The sequence below is a fragment of the Anastrepha obliqua genome, unplaced genomic scaffold, assembly GCF_027943255.1.
Source record: "Anastrepha obliqua isolate idAnaObli1 unplaced genomic scaffold, idAnaObli1_1.0 ptg000012l, whole genome shotgun sequence".
Classification (NCBI taxonomy): domain Eukaryota; kingdom Metazoa; phylum Arthropoda; class Insecta; order Diptera; family Tephritidae; genus Anastrepha; species Anastrepha obliqua.
The window spans coordinates 6,533,632-6,555,989 of NW_026562179.1; the positions used below are offsets into that span (position 1 = coordinate 6,533,632).

The following is a 22,358-nucleotide window of genomic DNA, read 5'->3' on the forward strand; positions in this document are numbered from 1 at the left end:
GGCTATGAATCTTTTTAATGCGTCAATAAATGCACCCGTTGAAAGGTCTCTTACCAACTCCATCCAAACAGCTTTTGTAGCGAAGCATATGAACACGCTAACATAACATTTTTGTGGCGGTTTGTTGCGCACTTCAGGCTTGTAATAAAACGGGCCCAGTAATCCACACCGGTGACTATGAAGGGCCGCGAAGCCTGAATGCGTTCCTTGGGCAGATCAGCCACTATGTGCTCGACGAGTCTCGGTCTTGATTTGAGGCAGATAATGCATTTTTGTAGAACGCGAGCTGTTGTTTTCCTGCCACCTATTGGCCAAAACTGCATACGAATAAAGGCGAATAAAGCTTGAGGACCTGCATGGTGATGCTTACGATGAAAATAGGTGATTATTGCGTACGTCAGTGGATGATCCTTCGGTAGAATGCATGGATGGCGCGATGAAAAGCTAAGCATCGAATTTTTTAATCGTCCACCGACTCTAATAACTCCGAAGTCATCAAGGAATGGCGATAACGAGGCAATGCTGCTCGAATTAGGGACGCATTTATTGGCTTGCAATACAGTGTACTCCGGCCACAATTGCGCTCTTTGTACTATGCGAATAAGAAGTTGAGTTCCCTAATGAATGTCTTCAGCCTTAAGTTACGATGACCTTGGCGATTTTTTGATGTTAATAAATTTGCTGACATACCCAAAAATTCGCTGCACTGTTCCGAATGAGTTAAAGTATTTGAAAGAAAGGGAAATGTCTATATGCTTATTTGCAGAAAGCAAAACCCTTTGTCGAATTTCGGGAAGTTTTGATTGTGGTGAGCACATGCGTGGCCAGTTGTCCTCCGCTAGCAAAAAGGGTGGGCCGTGCATCCAAAGTTTCGATCCTAGAAGTTCCCGGGGTGTAGCTCCCTTCGATAAAATGTCAGCCGGGTTCATTGCTGTAGGAACATAGTGCCATTGCATACCCTCTGTCAGTTGATGTATGGTGGAAACCCGATTGGCGACAAAAACGTTCAACCTTGACGGTTCTTCTCGCAGCCACGAAAGGACAGTGGAGGAATCCATTAGCTGTGCGAGCAATGTTGCTGCACAGAGTTCCAGCTTGGATATGGGGACGGTCTTTAGTGGAGAGATACGGGCCTTTGAACATAATAGGTGAACTTGTATGTTGTTGTCCTTGGTTGATCGCGTGTAAACACAAGTCCCATAAGCTTCAAGGCTTGCATCGCAAAATGCATGGATTTCTCTAATAGCTTCAGACTGAAAAACGTAACTAGGAAATGATAGATACTGCATGTCTGCAAATCCAGTGCAAAAAGCAGACCAAGCAGTGTCTAACGATTGTGGTAGACTCTCATCCCACTCGAGCTTATCTCTCCACATTCGTTGCAGAAGAATCTTCGCCTTGGTCAGCGTGGGCCCCATTAGTCCAAGGGGATCGTAACATCGAGCTAGTGTAGACAAAGCAGAGCGTTTGGAGTTTTTTCCGAATTATCTTTGTGGTACAAATGAAAATAGCAATTTGTCCTTGTGCGGGTCCCAGACAAGCCCCAGTGCTTTGGTGATGTCACTGCCATCGTCAAACTTAAGAAACTTTTCCTTGTCTACGTCAGGAATATCACGAAGGATCTCGGGACTATTAGAGCACCATTTGCGTAACTTGAAGCTTCCTCGGGTAAGAAGGCTAGTTGTTTGCAGTTTAATGTTGAGTACTTCTGCCATTGAATCGCCCCCAGTTATCAGGTCATCTACATAGAAGTCCCGAAGTACCGCTTCTGCTCCAATGGGATAAGTCGCGGACTCGTCTGCTGCGAGTTGGTGCATGGCTCGGATGGATAGAAACGCTGCAGGCTTAGTTCCATACGTCACCGTGTCGAGCTTATAGATGCGAAAGTCTTCTTGTGGAGATTCTCGCCACAAAATACATTGGAGCATGTTGTCCGGTGGAGTGACGCGAACACACCTATACATCTTACAGATGTCTGCAGTAAGTGCTATAGGAAAAGTACGAAATCTAATAAGAATATGAAAAAGCTTCGGTTGAATAGTTGGGCCTGCCATGAGTAGGTCATTTAACGAAAAACCTGAGGTAGTGGTTGCAGATCCATCAAAACCACCCTCAATTTTGTTGTACTACTGTCATCCTTGATAACGCAATGATGTGGCAGGAAGTACTTGCATTGTTCTACAACCTCGTTGGAAACCAGCGACATGTGGTTGAGGTCCAGATATTCCTTAATAAACCTACTGTATTCTGCCTTTAGATCAGGGTTACGGGCGAATTTTTGTTCCAGACCTTGAAAGCGTTGACGAGCTTGTAAATAGGAGTCTCCTAGGGCATCCATGCTGCGTTTTATGGGCAGACGAACAGAGTATTCACCTGATGGCAATCGAAAATAATTTCCCTGGAAGTGGGCTTCGCAGTCAAGATCTTCTAGGGAGGCCTTAGAGATCGGTTCGAAAATGTGCTCGATCTCCCAAAACCGACGTACTAAATAGTCCAGCCGAGTGCTGGGAATGAGACCACTAGAGGATTTCTGCCTCACGATGAATGATGACAGGTTTGGAGTTTGTTGCCCACCTCCAGATAGCACCCATCCGAGACGAGTTTTCTGAAGTAGTGGTAAACCAGATCCTAAGTGTATCTGACCCACACAAAGTAGATCGAAGAACAGTCCTGCTCCGATGAGCAGATCAATACGCTGTGGTAAGTTGAACCCAGGATCGGCTAGTGGTATATTCGACGGAACATTCCACTCGTTGGTGCTCACGGAGCAGACAGACTGATGTCGGTGATGGTTTTCACAACAAGGGCAGTGATGCTTGTTGAAAAATCTGAAATCCGTGACTAAAGTACGAGATCGAGTGAGTAACCTTCCGTTGGGAAGTTGGCATCTCCAATTCCAGAGACTGTAGCAGAAGCTTTTGTTTTGAATAGCTGAAGTTGATTTGCGAAGCGAGTTGTGACGAAATGCAACTGGGAACCAGAATCCAAAAGAGCGCGACAGGACACGAAGATTCCAGCACGATTTTTTACAAGAATGACGGCAGTAGCTAGGAGCACACCATCAGAAGGAGACACGGGGGCATTAAGCGAAGCAGATATCGATGCAGTCATAGCACTGGCTCGAATTGTGGACAATGATGAAGCATCGGCTTGACTTTCGGTTAACGAAGCAGTTGAGCGGTTAAAATGCAGGAGCGTGTGGTGTTTCGACTGGCAGGTGCGGCACGATCCGGATTTGCAGTCCCGCATTTGATGGCCAGCCTTGAGGCAGTTAAGACAAAGTGCAAGCTTCTTAACATCCCCCAGGCGCGAGTTCGGATCCAAATTTGCGAAAAGTTGACAACTATAAATTGCATGCTCGGGTGATCCACAAAATACACAAACACGTGTTGAGCCTTTGGAGGCGACAAACGTTTTCCTTTGACTAATACTGTCGTTTTTGCTATGCCTTAACGCCTGACCAGTCTGTGCTTGAACAGCATGCTCAATATTCTCAAGCATTCGCCAGCGTCTTTCCAAGAATACAGTCAATTGATCCCAGGATGGCAGCTCTCTGATCGAAGAGGCTTCCTCCCATTTGGCCTGCGTCGTTTTGTCAAGTTCCTGGAGAATCATTTGTACGATGATGCAGTCTGCAATTTTCCCGTTAGATGCGAGCGACTGTAATGCACGAATGTGTGAAGTGACCTTGTCTGTCAGCTTTCGGAGCATGCTTACGTTTGAATCCACCTTGCTCAGCCCAAATATCTCCCTGACGTGTGCCTGAAATATAAGACATTTGTTATCGAAACGCTTCTGTAAAAGTTCTAAAGCAGTTTTATAATTATTATTGCTTATTTCCAGTGAGCGCACGGTGTCGAGGGCAGCGTCACTCAAACAGGAATGCAAAAGTTGTAGTTTGTCGATGTTTGTGAGGTCGCTGTCCTTGTCGATAATTGACGTGAACATCGAATAGAAATTTGTCCACTCAGTGTAGGCCCCACAAAATTTAGGCAGCGTTAGCAATGGTAGACGTGAACTATTGGCGTTCACGACGATTGATTGGGCTTCACTGGAGTTCATCCTGAGCGTGGATCAATGTTGAGAGGTACTACGTTTACCTATCTCGCGTTGCAAACTAGCTCTAAGGTTGATTAGAGTAGCATCGACATGGCTTGGCAAATCGCTGGCTATCGAGTCAAAATCTAATTCCTCTAAGCTTGTATGTGCGACAGAAAAGTCGGATCTCAATTCGACCAGAGATTCTAGCGTTGCCGAAATACTGTACTCGTCCATATTGTGCAGCTTGTCTGAGTCCAACTCTTTGATTAAGCGCTCCAATCTGTTGAAAATAGCCTTGGTTTTCAGTCTTAGAAAGGCCGCTCGATCTATATCTTCCAATTGCATGACGAAGGTTTAGACGTTGGCAAACGAGAGTCAAAATTATATCAGTGCGCGGCAGGCACAACTGTACGTTTTTAATAACGGATTTAAAATACCGGAAAATCGCGTTATATTATCACGTCGGGGTCACCAATGTTAGAGATAGCTAAGGATTTTTAGTAGCGTTATGTTAAAAGAAAACGATTCCTTTGCCTTTTTATTCGACTATTTATTCTCAAATGTTTGTGCAAGACTGCCTAACTTACTTGCTGTGTGACATATTTATGCAGAACAACGAAGAACGGATTCCAAGGAATAACAGAAATAAAAGACATGATAATTACATCAATTTCTATGTACCGGCACAACATAGTGATACATAAGAGAAATATGTATGTGCACACATCTGTATGTACGTATGTGCTTGCATGCTAATGTTTATTTGCAGATGCATTAGGGCAGATCATCCGCGGCTCCGAACAGAATTCGTTACGGTAAAGATGAACAATCAGCAGCACTATTAATAATACCAAAACAAATGAGAGAGATAATTTTTCTTCTAAATGTTAAAAGTTCTTAAATGCCAATTAGAAGTAGACGCAAGTTGTAAGAAGGTATAGGCATAGATGACTAGATGCGAAACTCTCCCATTTTATGTGAGTGCGGGCCCAGGAACTCGTTTGAGTACTTGACAGCACTGCGAATCCCTGGGCTGATGACTAACTGATAGACGAAATAGCGGACTGTCAGAAATAAGGCACCAAAAATGACTGAAGAAAACAGTTCGTATTTGCAGGAAATTATATTCAAATAAGAGACAATAATAAAAAGTGAGTGTTGAGATAATAAAAAGAGGCAATTCTATCTACTATAGTGGAGTTCAGATTCAAGGCCAAAAAGGTGTTGGTTTTTATATTGAAGACAAAACAAGAAAAAGCTTGATAGAGTTCCTACCAGTTAATGAACGACTTTGTTAAATGAGATTGAAGGGCAAATTCCAGAACCTATCCATAATAAGTATATATGCCCCCACCGAAGATAGTGAAGACAACATCAAGGAGGAATTTTATGGCCAACTAGAAGAGCTACGCAGTAGAATAAGCAAGAATGATCTAATCCTAATAGTGAACAAGTCTGGCACACGATAAGAGATACAATTATACGAGCTGCAAAGGAAAATATAGGCGTCAATCAAAAAGAGCAGAAGGAGTGATATGACTGCGAATGTAGAATAGCTAATGAACCGAAGAAAGAGGCACGAAAGAAATATATAGAAAGAGACACTAGACAAAATTTGCTTGAGTTCCAAGGAAAAACAAAAGAAACGAAAAATATTATTAAGAGAAAGAAAAAAGACTTCTTGAAAAGACAAACAGAGCAATTCGAAATTCATTTTAAAAATAAAAATATAAGAAAAATGTATCAAGCCATAAAATAACAATCTAAATCCTTTTACCCACGGAAGAATGTTGTCAAAAACAAAAGTGGAGAAACACTAAGTGATAAACAGCAAATTATTCATCGTTGGAAGGGCAACGATCGCCATTCACTTGGGAATGGCCAGGACGATTCTTCTGCATATGGTTCAAGCAGCTCACAACGGCCGGGATTAGCCCACGTATCCTCTGGGTAGCTTCCGAGCATCCGCTCGGGAGTGAGCTAACGTGAGAAGGCGGAACATTCCAGGATTGCTGGTTGTGCGTTGGGTATGGGACCCGCCACTTAAAAATCGCCCCCAATGAAAAGTGTAAAAAAGCCTCGGATGAGACCTCCCTATACTGATGACGACCCCTGCAAACGAACTAAGGATTATGATTTGAGGGCATGCACCTGGAATGTCCGATCCCTTAATGGGGAAGGTGCCTCTGCCCAGCTGGTTGATGTCCTCGTGAGAGTAAAGGCTGACATCACTGCCATCCAAGAGATGCGATGGACGGGGCAAGGAAAGAAAACCATAGGACCTTGCGACGTCTACTACAGCTGCCATGTAAAGGAGCGCAAATTCGGTGTCGGATTTGTTGTGGGAGAGAGACTTCGTCGCCAAGTACTATCGTTCACTCCGGTGGACGAGCGTCTCGCAACAATCCGAATCAAAGCCTGTTTTTTCAACATATCGCTAATTTGCGCCCACGCCCCGACGGAAGAGAAGGACGATGCGACCAAAGATTCCTTCTATGAGCGCTTGGAACGTTCCTATGAGCGCTGCCCCCGCCACGACATAAAAATCGTGCTTGGCGACTTCAACGCCAGGGTGGGTAAGGAGGGAATTTTTGGTCCCACAGTCGGAAAATTCAGCCTGCACAACGAAACATCCGGCAACGGACAGAGGCTGATCGACTTCGCCGGGGCCCGAAACATGGTAGTCTGTAGCACCAGATTCCAGCATAAGAAGATTCACCAAGCCACCTGGCTGTCTCCTGATCGAAAAACACGAAACCAGATCGATCATGTTGTGATAGATGGAAGACACGCTTCTAGTGTATTAGATGTACGTACGATCCGAGGACCCAACATCGACTCGGATCACTACCTTGTTGCAGCCAAACTGCGCACACGCCTCTGTGCAGCAAAAAACGTGCACTTACCAACGCAATGAATGTTCGACATCGAAAAGCTGCAATCACAACAGACAGCCAGAAGATTCGCCACTCGACTCTCACTCCTGCTCTCAGAGAGCACTGCCCAACAAACCGGCATGCATGAGCAATGGAGCAAAATTTCTCGTTCTCTACGTACCGCCGCCGAAGAAGAAATCGGATTCTGGCTACCCCGAAAAAACAATTGGTACGACGAGGAATGTCATGCTGCCGCAGAAAGAAAAGATGCTGCCTATAGAGCCACGCTGCGATCGGGCGCAACGCGAGCCATGTGGGATCGCTACAGAGAGCTGAAAAAGGAAGAGAGACGTATTATCCGAAAGAAGAAACGAGAGGCCGAAATACGTGAGTGCGAAGAGCTTGAGATGCTGGCCAACAGGAATAACGCCCGAAAATTCTACCAGAAAGTTCGGCGGCTTACAGAAGGTTTCAAGATCGGGGCGTTTTCCTGTAAGAACAAAGACGGCGAACTGGTGACTGACGTACAGAGCAATCTTAAATTATGGAGGGAACACTTCTCGAACCTATTAAACAGTGACAGCTGCGCATGTCACCGAGAAAGTGAAGATCCCGATACCCTAATCGTTGACGACGGAATTGTCGTTCCGCTATCCGATCATGACGAGGTGAGAATAGCGATAACGCGGCTAAAGAACAACAAAGCCGCGGGCGCCGACGGAATGCCGGCTGAGCTATTCAAACATGGCGGCGAGGAGCTGGTAAGGTGCATGCATCAGCTCTTATGCAAAATATGGTCAGATGAAAGCATGCCTGCCGATTGGAATTTAAGTGTGCTCTGCCCAATCCATAAGCGATTCTGCAATTTGTGCCAATTACCGCGGTATTAGTCTTCTAAATATCGCCTATAAGGTTCTAGCGAGCGTATTGTGTGAAAGGCTGAATCCCACCGTCAACCAACTGGTTGGAGCTTATCAGTGTGGCTTCAGACCTGGAAAGTACACCATCGACCAAATATTCTCAATACGCCAAATCTTGGAAAAGACCCATGAAAGGAGAATCGACACACACCATCTTTTCGTCGACTTCAAAGCTGCATTCGACAGTACGGAAAGGAGTTACCTGTATGCCGCGATGTCTGAATTTGGTATCCCCGCAAAACTAATACGGCTATGTAAGATGACGTTGCTCAACACCAGCAGCGCCGTCAGAATTGGGAAGGACCTCTCCGAGCCGTTAGATACCAAACGAGGTTTCAGACAGGGTGACTCGCTGTCGTGTGACTTCTTTAACCTGATGTTGGAAAGCATCGTACGAACCGCAGAACTTAATCGCTCAGGCACAATATTTTATAAGAGCGTACAATTATTGGCGTATGCCGATGATATTGACATCATTGGCATTAACAACCGCGCTGTTAGTTCTGCCTTCTCCAAACTGGATAAAGAGGCAAAGCGAATGGGTCTGGTGGTGAACGAGGACAAAACGAAGTACCACCTGTCTTCAAACAAACAGTCGGCGCACTTGCGTATCGGAACCCACGTCACTGTAGACAGTTAGAATTTCGAGGTTGTAAAAGACTTCGTCTATTTAGGAACCAGCATTAACAACGATAACAATGTCAACCTTGAAATCCAACGTAGAATCTCTCTTGCCAACAAGTGCTACTTTGGACTAAGTAGGCAACTGAGCAGTAAAGTCCTCTCTCGACGAACAAAACTAACACTCTACAAGACTCTCATCATGCCCGCCCTAACGTATGGCGCAGAAGCTTGGACGATGACAACATCCGATGAAGCGACGCTTGGAGTGTTCGAGAGAAAGATTCTGCGTAAGATTCTTGGAACTTTGCACGTTGGCAACGGCGAATATCGTAGACGATGGAACGATGAGCTGTATGAGCTTTACGACGACATAGACATAGCGCAGCGAATAAAGATCCAGCGGCTACGTTGGCTGGGTTATGTCGTCCGAATGGATACAAACGCTCCGGCTTTGAAAGTATTCGATGCGGTACCAGCTGGTGGTAGCAGAGGAAGAGGGCGGCCTCCTCTGCGTTGGAAAGATCAGGTGGAGAAGGACTTGGCTTCACTTGGTGTGTCCAACTGGCGCCAGTTAGCACGAGAAAGAAACGACTGACGCGCTTTGTTAAACTCGGCCAAAATCGCGTAAGCGGTTATAGCGCCAATTAAGAAGAAGAAGAAGAAGGGCAATTTCAATGAAACTTAAATGTACAAAGAGAAGAAGGAGAAAAACCAGAATTGCAGACCGCTGAGGTGAAGAAATAGAACAGTTTTGAAGAAATAGAAACCGCCGTATCTAAATTGAAAAATTATAAAAGTAGTGGCGATGTGGGATACCGGCTGAGTTACTAAAATGTGGTAGAATAGAGTTGGCCAAACATCTCGGTGCGAGCAAAGGAAGATCTGCTGGTGTCATCCGGGGTTAATAGAAATTGCCCCCAAAGCGGTGTGCTGTCCCCATCGCTCTGGTGCATGGTGATCGATCCTCTGCTCGCCACCTTAAACGACTCGGGTGTCTACGCACAAGCATATGCGGGCGATGTTGCCCTTTTGGTAATAGGCCCTTCGCTTATGAACATCTGCAGGAAAGTGTAGTAAACTCTGGATATGATTGACACTTGGTGCTGTGCGAATGGACTATCGGCAAATCCCACTAAGACTGGTATTGAGGACAATATTCATTTCATCAGAAGGAGGAAGCTTGATGGACTCGTTCTGCCTAAGCTAAAAGGAGTCACAATCCAGCTATCCAAGGGAGTGAAATATCTTGGAGTAATCTTCGACAGTAAGCTCCTCTGGAAATCACACCTTGAAACAAAGACATCCAAATCACTGACAGCTTTCTGGCAGTGCAAAGGCGCTTTTGGAAAAACGTGGAGTCTTTCTCCTAGCAAGGTCCTATGGATCTACACGGCTATGATAAGACCTATTATCACCTATGCATCAGGGGTCTGGATGAGTAGACTCTTTCCCGTTGGAGTCAGGAGGACCTTATCGAGACTACAACGCACTGTAGCCATCTGTTGCGTTGGAGCTTTTCCGACTACTTCAGTCCCGGAACTAGATGCTCTGATTAGTCTACCACTCCTTGATGTTTTCATCCAAGCAGAGGACTTGAAGGTCATATGTAGGCTGAAACACAATGGGAATTGGTACGGCCCCTGTCCCACATTGGAAAACAGAGTAAGCTTGGACTTCGATGCAACGGGCCTTGCCATGCCCTTTGACTCCATTCCATCCCGAATCGTGCTTTACAAGAGATACACTGTGGTGCTGCCAGAGGCTCAACTGTGGTCAAACTCAGAAAACGAGCCCGGCAAACACTGTTTTCGCATTTTCACGGATGGCTCCAGGACCGAGCACGGCTCCGGCTCTAAGGCCTACGTAGAATCCAGCAGGACAAAACTGAACTTTGCTCTTGGAATGCATGCATCTGTGTTCCAAGCGGAGGTGCATGCTGTTCGAGAAGCGATGAACTTGGTTGTGGAAAACATATGGAGTGGCTGATCTATATTCCTGCCCTTGAAGGGTAAATCCAGGCTGAACTATGTCGGTAGACATAATATCCTGATGCTAACATGGGTCCCGCGATACGTGGGTATCGCGGGTAATGAGATCTCTGAATCCTTAGCCATACTGGGCTCTGAGGCCAACTTTTTTGGCCCAGAGTCCGTTCTGCCACTCCCTTCTGCAGCCAGCAAAGCCACGGTTCGCAAACGGGTTACTCTAACCTACAAGTCAACTTGGTAGGCTGAGAGAGGCTGCAGATGAACAAAACTGATCTTACATGTCATGTCCGACCGACTGTCGCAGTTCCTCTTGTCACTAAGCAGAAGGGACTGTAAAAAGCTGGTTGGACTGATGACGGGCCACTTTCTATTGGCGAAGCATATGGAAAAGGTAGGCATCTCCCAGCATGTGGAGAGGAGGATGAGATGGCGGACCACTTTCTGTGCGTCTGCCCCGCCTTCGCTCGAATCAGGACCACAAGATCTACACAGATTTCTTCGGAGGTCGAGTAGATTTTTTCTTTTTTTTTGGTTATTTAGGAAAACGTTTATTGCAAGCTGTATACATACATACATTAAGCAATATTTGTAGAATAACTTATACTAGCAGCTAGAGAATTTCAGTCGTTTATGGGATGCACCCAGTGGTACAACCCATTTAATTTTTTTCCCACACAAAGAGGAGATCTGTGTTGGATTTTCTTTTGAGTCTGGTGAAAGCGATGTGATTTGCTATCATTTCCGTTATTAAGGAGTTAGAGTGAGCTAAGAGCATGAGATTGTGGGATCTTGCATATTTCTCCATTTCTCACGGTGTATTTGCCAATTTGCAATATAGTAGGGTGAGTTGGTGATCATTCTTAATGTTTTTGATTGAAATCGTTGCAAAATTTCGATAGAGGAGTTTCCCGCAGTGCCCCAAAGTTGGATACCATATGTCCACACGGGTTTTAGAACTCCTGAGTTAAGAGCAATTTGCTTTCGACAGAAACTTGGGAATGGCGATTTAAAAGCCAGTAAAGGTCTCTGATTTTAATACCAAGTGCTTTTCTTTTTGAAAATATATGTGTTTTCCACGTTAATTTTCTGTATAGATGCATTCCTAGATATTTGGTTTCATTGCTTTGTGGAATGTCCATATCTTCCATATCTTCCATATTTCCATAGCTTAAGAGTGAATGTTACTCGTACTGATTTTGTTTCATTGGACTTTATTCTCCATTGTTTCAACCATAGGTTGATTTTGTCGAGTCTCTTTTGTAGTTTAGAAGAAGCTGCTTGCGGGAAAGTGTCACTTGCTAGTAAAGCAGTATCATCAGCAAATGTGATTATAGTTACTCCTTCAGTTTCAGGTAAGTCATATGTGTAGAGTAGGTACAATATTGGTCCTATTACGCTTCCTTGGGGAACACCCGCTGAACTTTCGCAGAACTCGGAGAGATGATCTCCTTCCTTGACGAAGAAATTTCGGTTATTAAGATAAGACTTTATAAGTATGTAGAAGTTTATAGGGAGGGTGGTTTTAGTTTTGTAGAGCAAAACGTCGTGCCATACCCTGTCAAAAGCTTGGGCAATGTCGAGGAACGCTGCTGTGTAGTATTTTGTTCGAATGCATTGTGAATGTATTCAACAATTCGATGAACTTGTTATATAGTGCTGTGTTCTTTTCGAAAACCGAACTAATGATTTGGTATTATTTTTCGTTCTTCGTGATCGGAAACAGTCTTTTAAGAATAAGACATTCCATAAGCTTGGAAGTGATTGGTAGAAGGCTTATTGGACGATACGAGTACATTTAAAGAAAATTAAAAAGGAAACCCGAGTGCAGTACAATGGACTTGATTGTGTCTGAGTGCTGTACTTGCTAGTCTATCCCGACAAAAAAAAAACTACTATTTTTACCTTGCTTTCCTTTTTTAATACCTTCTCCAACTTCAACTTCTTACCACTAGCTGTAATTTTAATTTTGATTTTATTGCTAATCATTTTATCTCGATTTAATCATGTAAACTATTCTTGAGATCAGTCATTGTTAAAATAACCCATGGTTGTATGTTTGACTTTAATAATAAATAAATAAATAAACATTAACTCAATTCATTTTTCAAGTGAAATACCAGTCTGAAAAACATGTTACAATGCGCACCACATAAATAAATATCTGTAGAAAGCCTTGGTTCACGAAAGCTGTACTACCAAAGATCGCTCTTAAAGAAAACGAAATCCTAAAACTATTTGAGTGCTCACAAACTTTTCTAAAGCTTTTTTTCTTATTTTAAAACTGAAACATTATTTTGATTTAAGCTTTATTTTACTTAAATTAATGAACAACCATCTCTCAACCAGATACCAATAAGTGCAATGCGATATGTATTTTTTTCACTTCTGAAACACCTCAGGGCTCGATCCTAAACCGCATTCTTTTAAGTGTTTCCATAAATGATATTTTCTACTGCTGCCGAAACGCTTGTTCTCTTGAACAGCGCCAAAACACAGGCACTACATTATCGTTTGAATCTTTCAATCTGAGTAGTTTGTTGTTGTTATTGTTGTTGTTGTAGCAGAATAATATACCCGTCAGTGCAATGTAGATTATCGGTCATCTTCGTCTAGCTCATTTAACGGTAGGCCCAGAAAACTGGGTCCAGAGGGAGACGGGTGTTAGATCGTGCGGGGTGCCATTGCATGCTGGGCATACGCTTAGTATGTCGGGGTCAATTCTGGATAGGTAGGAGTTTAACATCCTAGCATCACTCGATATTCACACAAAAGAGTTACGCTATTTAAGAAACCTTTATTCGAACCAGATTGCCGTAATTAATGTTGACAATGAAAAATCATTAGTGAAAAACCAAAATGAAGAAAAAGTTTTTTTTTTAATAGCGGTCGCCCCTTGGCAGGCAATGGCAAACCTCCGAGGATATTTCTGAAATGAAAAAGCTCCTCATAAAAAAATATCTGCCGTTCGGAATCGGCTTGAAACTGTAGGTTCCTCCATTTGTGGAACAACATCAAGACGCACGCCACAAATAGAAGAAGGAGCTCGGCCAAACACCCAAAAGGGGTGTACGCACCAATTATATACAATATGTATACATCTGTCAAGAATGAAGACGTTCTAAAACCAAGAATTTCAATGATTCCACCTGAATTGCCATTTGAATTCAAGCGTTTGCAACTGCCCATTCGTTTAGCATTTGCAATAACTATCAATAAATCACAAGGGAAATATGCGGGATGAATTTAGAAGAAGCAGTATTCACCCATGGTCAACTATACGTTGGCTGTTCACGTGTTGGGAAGCCAACAACATTATATATTTACTCAAAAACAAATAAAAAAACAAAAAATATTGTTTATGCCAAAGCGCTTGAATAAAGAATAAACCATATCTATTCTATTTTAGTGTGCCCAGTGAAGCGGGCCGTGTTTGCTAGTATATCTATATAATGAAAAATCTCAGGAAATCCCCATTCTTAAAGGCGTTAGGCAAAGGCATATTCTACGAGTATCACCTCTCCTTTCCACATCTATGCTGAGAAAATCTTCCAAGACGCTCTTTGTGATTCATATGAAGGCATTAAGGGGACAGATACCTGTAAAATTTCGGAAATAAGTTTTTTTTCATAAAATGTTAATAAAATCCTTTAAGAATATGTCAACAAATTTTTAGAACGTAAATTTAAGTAATTCTTATATTATAGATCGTCAACTGTGACGACTCTATTCTTTGCGTTCGAGACGCATTTTTCTCACAACTGTATTTTTCGAATTGGCGTACACGATAACTCGAAAAGTTATTGACCGATCTCCCTGAATTTACACACATATTTTTTATGATATTACTTTCCATGCGAATTTACAAGTTTTCGAAAAAATCATTTTTTAGAAGCAAAAATAGTAGGAAAATTCGCCCCGAAATTAATTTTTTTTAAGCATTTTATTCCTCAAATATGTTTTTCCATTTTTTTTAATTCATGTTGAAATTATGACATTAATAAAAAAAAGTGTCTGGTTGGCTAATCAGGCGCTAATCAAACACTGATGGTTCATAATATAATATAAAAATAGAAAAAGTTTCAAATTTCATATACCTTGGATGCTGGTTGAATGAAAATTGGGACACATCAGCGGAAATAAAACCAGAATAGAAATGGCTAGGATTACATTTTGCAAATTTAGAAAGATTTTTAAGCTTCGTTTTGTGAAATGTTATGGTTGGTCTGTGCTCTTATATGGCATGGAATATTGGACACTCAAAGTCACTGACATCAACAGACTCGAGGCCTTCGAAATGTGTGCTTTAGGCGAATTTTGAAAATTCCGTGAACCGATCTGGTTTCTAACTTAGAGGTTTAACGACGAGTTAATCGAGAACATCAACTTCTGCAAACAATAAAACGTCGCAAGACTGCTTATCTTGGGCTTATCATGAGAAACACCAAATACTACATATTAGCTTACTACAGTTATCATGGTTACGAAATACGAGTATAATTATGGGATGCAGCTACCAATAGAGATATTTATAAAGGAATTGTGGGCCTACCGTCAGATGAGCTAGACGAAGACGACCGGTAACTACATTCCACTGACAGGGTTTAGTAAGCTGCTACAACAACAACATTGTTTATTGTCATTTTAATTAATTCTTTATGGCCCACTTATAGAAATCCTCGTTCCTAATGGCAAAAAAAAGGGCAGCCGTTTTTTACAAGCTTCCGGCAAGCAAATATCTATGTGCGTGCCTTGGCGTATTGTCTTAATTGAACATAATTTCTCCTCTACAGGCCAAAGTGATTGCTTCCTTCAGACAGTCCAATTAATAACTGTACAGGCTCAAATTAAGAGTTTGGCTCAGAAAAATGATCCACAAAGAAGTAAGTCATGGTCAGAGATAAAACTTGTTTGGTCAAATTTAAGAACGTGATCAATACTAAACATGGTAACAAGATCTAACAAACTTGCATTCGAATTGTATGCGTATCTTGTTTTATTGAATTTGCATAAAGCAGACAAGTTGTGTTGCTATCAGTTTCTGAGTTTTATTTAGCAGTATAGTGATCGAACTCAGAGGATTTATAGACACGTTTTATTTGAAGAAAAACGTAAAAATTGGTGTCAGAGGTGGGATTGTTAACTAAGTCCTATAAAACAATATCCTGAAATTGGCAAAGAAGAAGGAGTTGGAAAGCATGTATTTATTATTAATTTCAGAGAACAAAATGCAATTGCAAGTACTAAACGAATATGAGTTCCGGCCTGGAGCTGAGAAATCGTCGATTTATGTTGAAGAGAGTGCAGAGTTTTCGGGACTATCAACAGGAACGTGATGATGACTGCAATATCACAAATGTCATCGCAAGTGTCACAAATGTTAGCGGATACATGCCCAGCAGGAAAAACAGGACACACGTACAGTCCGAACAGTTTAACAAGTGGTCCCAAGTAAAAGCTCCATCATGCGATGGCACTGTGCCATTCTCAATCGTTAAGTTCCAGTTTTAAACAACACCAGCCACAATTCACGGGAATGCTGCAGATAAAGTAGCTGCATTGTTTGTCTCACTTAAAAGTTCCGCCGCTTAAATACGACAGTTCCAGAAGCCAATCGAGGTTACTATGTCAATCATATCGCAGAAATAGAGAGACATAATGAGAGTGACCAGAGATAACAAATGTTTCGGATGGAACTGGCGAATCAATGCTAGAGTACAAATGAGACCCTCAAGGAATATACCACTGACCACATTTGGCGTATGCGGAAAACACATCAGACTTCGTTGAAAGGATGAATTTCTAAGCATTTATAAGGGAAAGAGACGTTTTCGAAAACAGTGTATTTTGCGCTAACACAAAACAGCGTGCTCTTGAGCAAGCCAGTGCAAAAAGTCCATCGGGTTGATATTGAGGAGTATACCTCTCTAGAAGAAAGAATGAGGAGAATAATAGGTGAGTCTTCTTCTCAAATGCCATGACGTAGCAGTTCAAGTATAAAGTGTTACAACTGCGGTAAGACTAGACATGCTGCACGTAATTGCATTATACCACGCAACCAACCGAAGACGAACCCAGGAGAAAGGAAGCGAAACGCTGAGACTGACAACGACGCTTCTGACACATAGCTGAATGTCCTACAGCCTCTATCTCGCAAATTAGGCAAAAAGTATATACTTCACTGAATGATCCTTGTACGGCAAAGCCTCGCAGAATCTCTGGTAGATTCGATAGAAGAACAAAAATCTTTCCGCCTCTCTTTCTTGGCGGCCCTGATTGCCTTCTTGTATTGTCTCTGACTTTCTCCCTTAATTTTGAGAGCTCATTGCTCCACCAAGGAGAATAGGATTTTTTGCTATATTTAATTAGACACGATGTTTTGTAGACCCTACTAAATGCCTCCTCCAATGTTGTGACCCTATTCTCAATGTTTTCTGTGAGAGTGATTTGATGGATCGGAATCCTTCCTATCCTGTTCTCTACTGCATTTTCCAATTTGTTCTAAGTGGGTTACGATATGGTTAGGGTGGATCAACTTAAGAAAAATAAAAAAGAAGACAAATTAAAAAAAAAAAAATATTGTTAGATATTATTAATTATGCATGAATGACACAGAAAAAAGCGTGTGTCCATAGACGGTTTGGTGTGTTATTGCTTTTTATAAAATGTAATACCGAATTTCGCATGCGCATTGCCACCATAATTTTTTGCAACTTCAGTTGAGTCGTTTACGGATTTCCTCCAACTGTCTGTTACTAACAGCAAATTACGCAATCAAAGGAACTATTGCTTCTCTTTGCCTTTCCTTCATATCGTTATTAATATTCAACTGTAGTGTACATATGTATCCTTCACATGACGCCAAAAGTGCCAAACATTTAATATCACTCAAGATTCTGAGAGTTGTATTCACATAGAGTAGTGTTGATAACAACAGGGACAAAAGCCGCATATCGTTAAATTGCAATTTTTATTTCGAAAACTTAATACGTACTTTTCATCTTAAATATTAAAATTCATACATATATCAAATAATAATTTACTACTTCATAGTAAAAACTTAAGACGTTGTATACGTAAATTATGAAACAATTTTGTTGGCGCTTCATGATTCATAAGTTTTGCCACACTTTTTTAGAATTTTTGCGAATCGTAATATTTTCCTCTGGCAAGTGCAGCAGCCACATATAAATTCATATATTTGTATGTGAATGTGTAACCTTGCTTTGTGTAAGTTTGTATGCATGTACCATATAAAGATGTTTTCATGCACGCGAGTTACATATACAAACAGTTACATTGATTTCAAAGCCAATGTACCTGATAAATTCGAAGAATTTTTAAATAAAATTGACAATAGCAGTAACCAAATATCAATTTCCGGCACATGTCGCAATTCATAAAATTTCCAGAGAATAAACAATTTTTTTATTAAAACATAATCAGCAATTTTTAGCAAGTAAGCAAATATGTACACATATGAACCTTAAGTGAAATAATAAAATATGTATATGTTGCACTTCCGCTGCCATACCGTAAATGCAATACTAAATAATATTAAAAAATTACAATAATTTATTATTTTTCGGTCGCAATTCTGAGAATTGCAACCGTTTCAAAAAGTAACTTAAAGAAGAATTAAGAAAATAATAAATTTTAACAATTATTGTCAAATTCGCATTTATTGCATTTCCGTTCCCATTACGAAAATGCAATGTTGAATTACCCTATAAAAACACAAATGTAAATAGTTTTAAGTCAGTCTTGTTCCTCCCGTTCATCGGAGTAGTTGCGGAGTTTAATAAATAAACGAAATAAACGGAAACAAATTTAGTTTTTTTTTTTAACGCGAGTTAACGGCTAAAACGTAAATGGCGCAGTCGGTAGGATCCTGACGAGTTAAAAAGGATCCAGTGATACGAACAATACGTTAACTAAAACAGAAAAAAATAGTGCAGTGAACATTTATGCTACTTGAACACCACCAAAATAAAAAAAAAAATAGTGCAGTGAACATTTATGCTACTTGAACACCACTAAAATAAAAAAAATAAAAAAATTGTATAGTGCAGTGAATATTTACAACAATAGACACCACTATATTTTTTTCTCAAAGTGTATTCCAAGAGGCAACAATCCTTTGACAAACGGAGAAGAATGGAAGAACAGGCTCACATTGCATCCGTCAGCGTGGCCGAAGAACTGGCCAGAAAGGATCAACAATTAGAACGCTTACGCCTAGCATACTTAGACCTACAACAACAAACACACCAGTTACAGCAACAACAGCAAAGCCTGGAACAACACCATATACAAGACAACAGTAGAAGACACAACATTTTGAAAACAATAAATCACTTGCCAACTTTTACCGGTACAGGAGAAGTAACGGTAAACAGTTTCTTCAGCAGTATTGAGTACTTGCTATCAACTATACAAGATGAAAATATTAAGAAGGAAGCCACAAGAACAATATTTTACAAAATAATCCAGGGGCAGGCGAAAGATACCATCATAAACATTCCCAACCCGGACAACTGGCAACAGATCAAGGAGACGTTAAAACTGAGGTATAGGCCAAGCGTAGAACCACATCAACTATACAGAATGATAGCCAATTTAAAGGTGAATTCGGTGAGTGAGTTAGTAATTGAAGTACAAAACATTAAATATAAGTCAGATGAACTAACGGTATATTATCACAATGATCATTATATTGATTTGTCGAATATAGATAGTTTACTTGTAAACACAGTTAAAGAAATGACACAAGGGACTCTATTAGATAAAATCTACGAAGAACGAAATATTAATGATATATTAAAAATATTGACCAAAAGGAGATTCGAAAATACATGCATTAGGGCAGAATACGGACTGCCGGCTGAGCTATTCAAACATGGCGGCGAGGAGCTGGTAAGGTGCATGCATCAGCTCCTATGCATAATATGGTCGGATGAAAGCATGCCTGCCGATTGGAATTTAAGTGTGCTCTGCCCAATCCATAAGAAGGGTGATCCTGCAATTTGTGCCAATTACCGCGGGATTAGTCTTCTAAATATCGCCTATAAGGTTCTAGCGAGCGTATTGTGTGAAAGGCTGAAGCCCACCGTCAACCAACTGATTGGACCTTATCAGTGTGGCTTCAGACCTGGAAAGTCCACCATCGACCAAATATTCTCAATACGCCAAATCTTGGAAAAGACCCATGAAAGGAGAATCGACACACACCATCTTTTCGTCGACTTCAAAGCTGCATTCGACAGTACGGAAAGGAGTTACCTGTATGCCGCGATGTCTGAATTTGGTATCCCCGCAAAACTAATACGGCTATGCAAGATGACGTTGCTCAACACCAGCAGCGCCGTCAGAATTGGGAAGGACCTCTCCGAGCCGTTTGATACCAAACGAGGTTTCAGACAGGGTGACTCGCTGTCGTGTGACTTCTTTAACCTGATGTTGGAGAGCATTGTACGAGCCGCAGAACTTAATCGCTCAGGCACAATATTTTATAAGAGCGTACAATTATTGGCGTATGCCGATGATATTGACATCATTGGCATTAACAACCGCGCTGTTAGTTCTGCCTTCTCCAAACTGGATAAAGAGGCAAAGCGAATGGGTCTGGTGGTGAACGAGGACAAAACGAAGTACCTCCTGTCTTCAAACAAACAGTCGGCGCACTCGCGTATCGGCACCCACGTCACTGTTGACAGTTATAATTTTGAGGTTGTAAAGGACTTCGTCTATTTAGGAACCAGCATTAACACCGATAACAATGTCAGCCTTGAAATCCAACGTAGAATCTCTCTTGCCAACAAGTGCTACTTTGGACTAAGTAGGCAACTGAGCAGTAAAGTCCTCTCTCGACGAACAAAACTAACACTCTACAAGACTCTCATCATGCCCGTCCTAACGTATGGCGCAGAAGCTTGGACGATGACAACATCCGATGAAGCGACGCTTGGAGTGTTCGAGAGAAAGATTCTGCGTAAGATTTTTGGACCTTTGCACGTTGGCAACGGCGAATATCGCAGACGATGGAACGATGAGCTGTATGAGCTTTACGACGACATAGACATAGCGCAGCGAATAAAGATCCAGCGGCTACGTTGGCTGGGTCATGTCGTCCGAATGGATACAAACGCTCCGGCTTTGAAAGTATTCGATGCGGTACCAGCTGGTGGTAGCAGAGGAAGAGGGCGGCCTCCTCTGCGTTGGAAAGATCAGGTGGAGAAGGACTTGGCTTCACTTGGTGTGTCCAACTGGCGCCGGTTAGCACGAGAAAGAAACGACTGGCGCGCTTTGTTAAACTCGGCCAAAATCGCGTAAGCGGTTATAGCGCCAATTAAGAAGAAGAAGAAGGGCAGAATACAGGAAATTTAAGACTAATGACGACAGGATATTTAGGCAAAATCGACCTCAAAACAAGGATACATTCAACAACCAGAATAACAATAACAACCAGGGACACTATCAACGAAATTATGTAGAACAAAGTTATTTTAGACAGAATACTGAACAGGCACGAAATAATAATAATAATAATAATGATAATTATAATAATTCAGGACGATTTAGAATTCAAATAGTAGGGATAATAACCCATCAGGCAACTTCCAGCGTTTCGAGCAGGTAGGACACCCTAGGCCAAATTTCAACCAAAATAGATGGAATCAACCTAGGCAAAACCTAAACGAACCCATGGACGTTGATAATATAGAACGTTATAGTATACACAATATCCAGAGGGTCGGACAGGTAGGACACTCTAGGCCATGTTTCAGCCAAAATCGCTTGGAACAACCTAGGCAAAACCTAAACGCACCCACGGAATCCAGAAATGATGTACAAAACTATAAGTTAAATGAAGTAATAGAAAATTCTGAACTAAAAGAATGTAAATGCGACGGAGGTCAATTTAAACAAACCCCAAATAATCAAAACATTTTTTTTTTGGGAACAACCTCAGACTACTTACGCCACGTAAAGTTAACAATTAATAATAAAGAATATAATGCACTAATAGATACCGGTGCAAACATAAGTTTAATAGACAATGATATGAAAGAATTTAAGAAAATATTACTTACAAAACCAACTGAAATCAGTACAATAAATGGAAAGGATATAGTAAGATATGAAGTGCTAACAGACGCACCTAAAGAATTTAACGTAAATGAAAATGCGAAAATCAGGTGGAAAGCGACAAAATTGAAAGGACGAAAATACAAATTTATCATAGGCATTGATTTAATGAACTGCTTTAAAACAGTAATAAATCTAGAGGATGGTCACATATCCTTCAATAATAGAATAACAAATTTTACAGTAAACCCATATAAAAACATCCAAGTTTACACACTGGAAGGATCAGACTTTGACTGGGACAGAATTCAATTGAACCATTTGAATACAGAAGAATATAGAGAAGTAAAGGACATATTGAATAGATTCAAGAAATTATTTTTTAAGGAAGGCGACAAGCTGACCAGTACAATGGAAATTAAACACGAAATTAGAACAACAACGGATGCACAGATAAACGCTAAACTATATCGGTATCCACCACAACACGAAGTAGAGGTTAGACGACAAATTAAAGAAATGGAGGAGCTGGGAATAATTAGGAAGAGCTGCTCTCGATATGCGAGCCCATTAATAGTTGTACCAAAGAAGTTAGATAATTCAGAAAAAAAAGTACAGGATAGTAGTGGATTATAGGAAATTAAATGAAATAACAATAAATGATAAATTTCCACTACCAAACATCGACTCAATTCTGGACAAGCTAGGAAGAGCACAGAACTTCACAACCCTAGATCTAGCTAAGGGATATCATCAAATTTTAATAGAAGAAAAAGACAGGGAAAAGACGGCTTTTGTTACACCCCACGGACTATATGAATTTA

At 41.3% G+C, this 22,358-nt stretch overlaps 1 protein-coding gene across 1 annotated transcript; it reads right to left on the reverse strand.

Annotated features, from left to right (window-relative positions):
• Positions 1–1,484: 1,484 nt before the first annotated feature.
• Positions 1,485–4,062, reverse strand: LOC129251357 (uncharacterized). The gene is made up of 3 exons (XM_054890756.1): positions 2,851–4,062; positions 2,131–2,776; positions 1,485–1,987 (listed from the first exon to the last, which is right to left on the reverse strand). Exons 1-3 carry the CDS (start codon positions 4,060–4,062, stop codon positions 1,485–1,487), a joined length of 2,361 nt encoding a protein of 786 aa, XP_054746731.1.
• Positions 4,063–22,358: the final 18,296 nt, after the last annotated feature.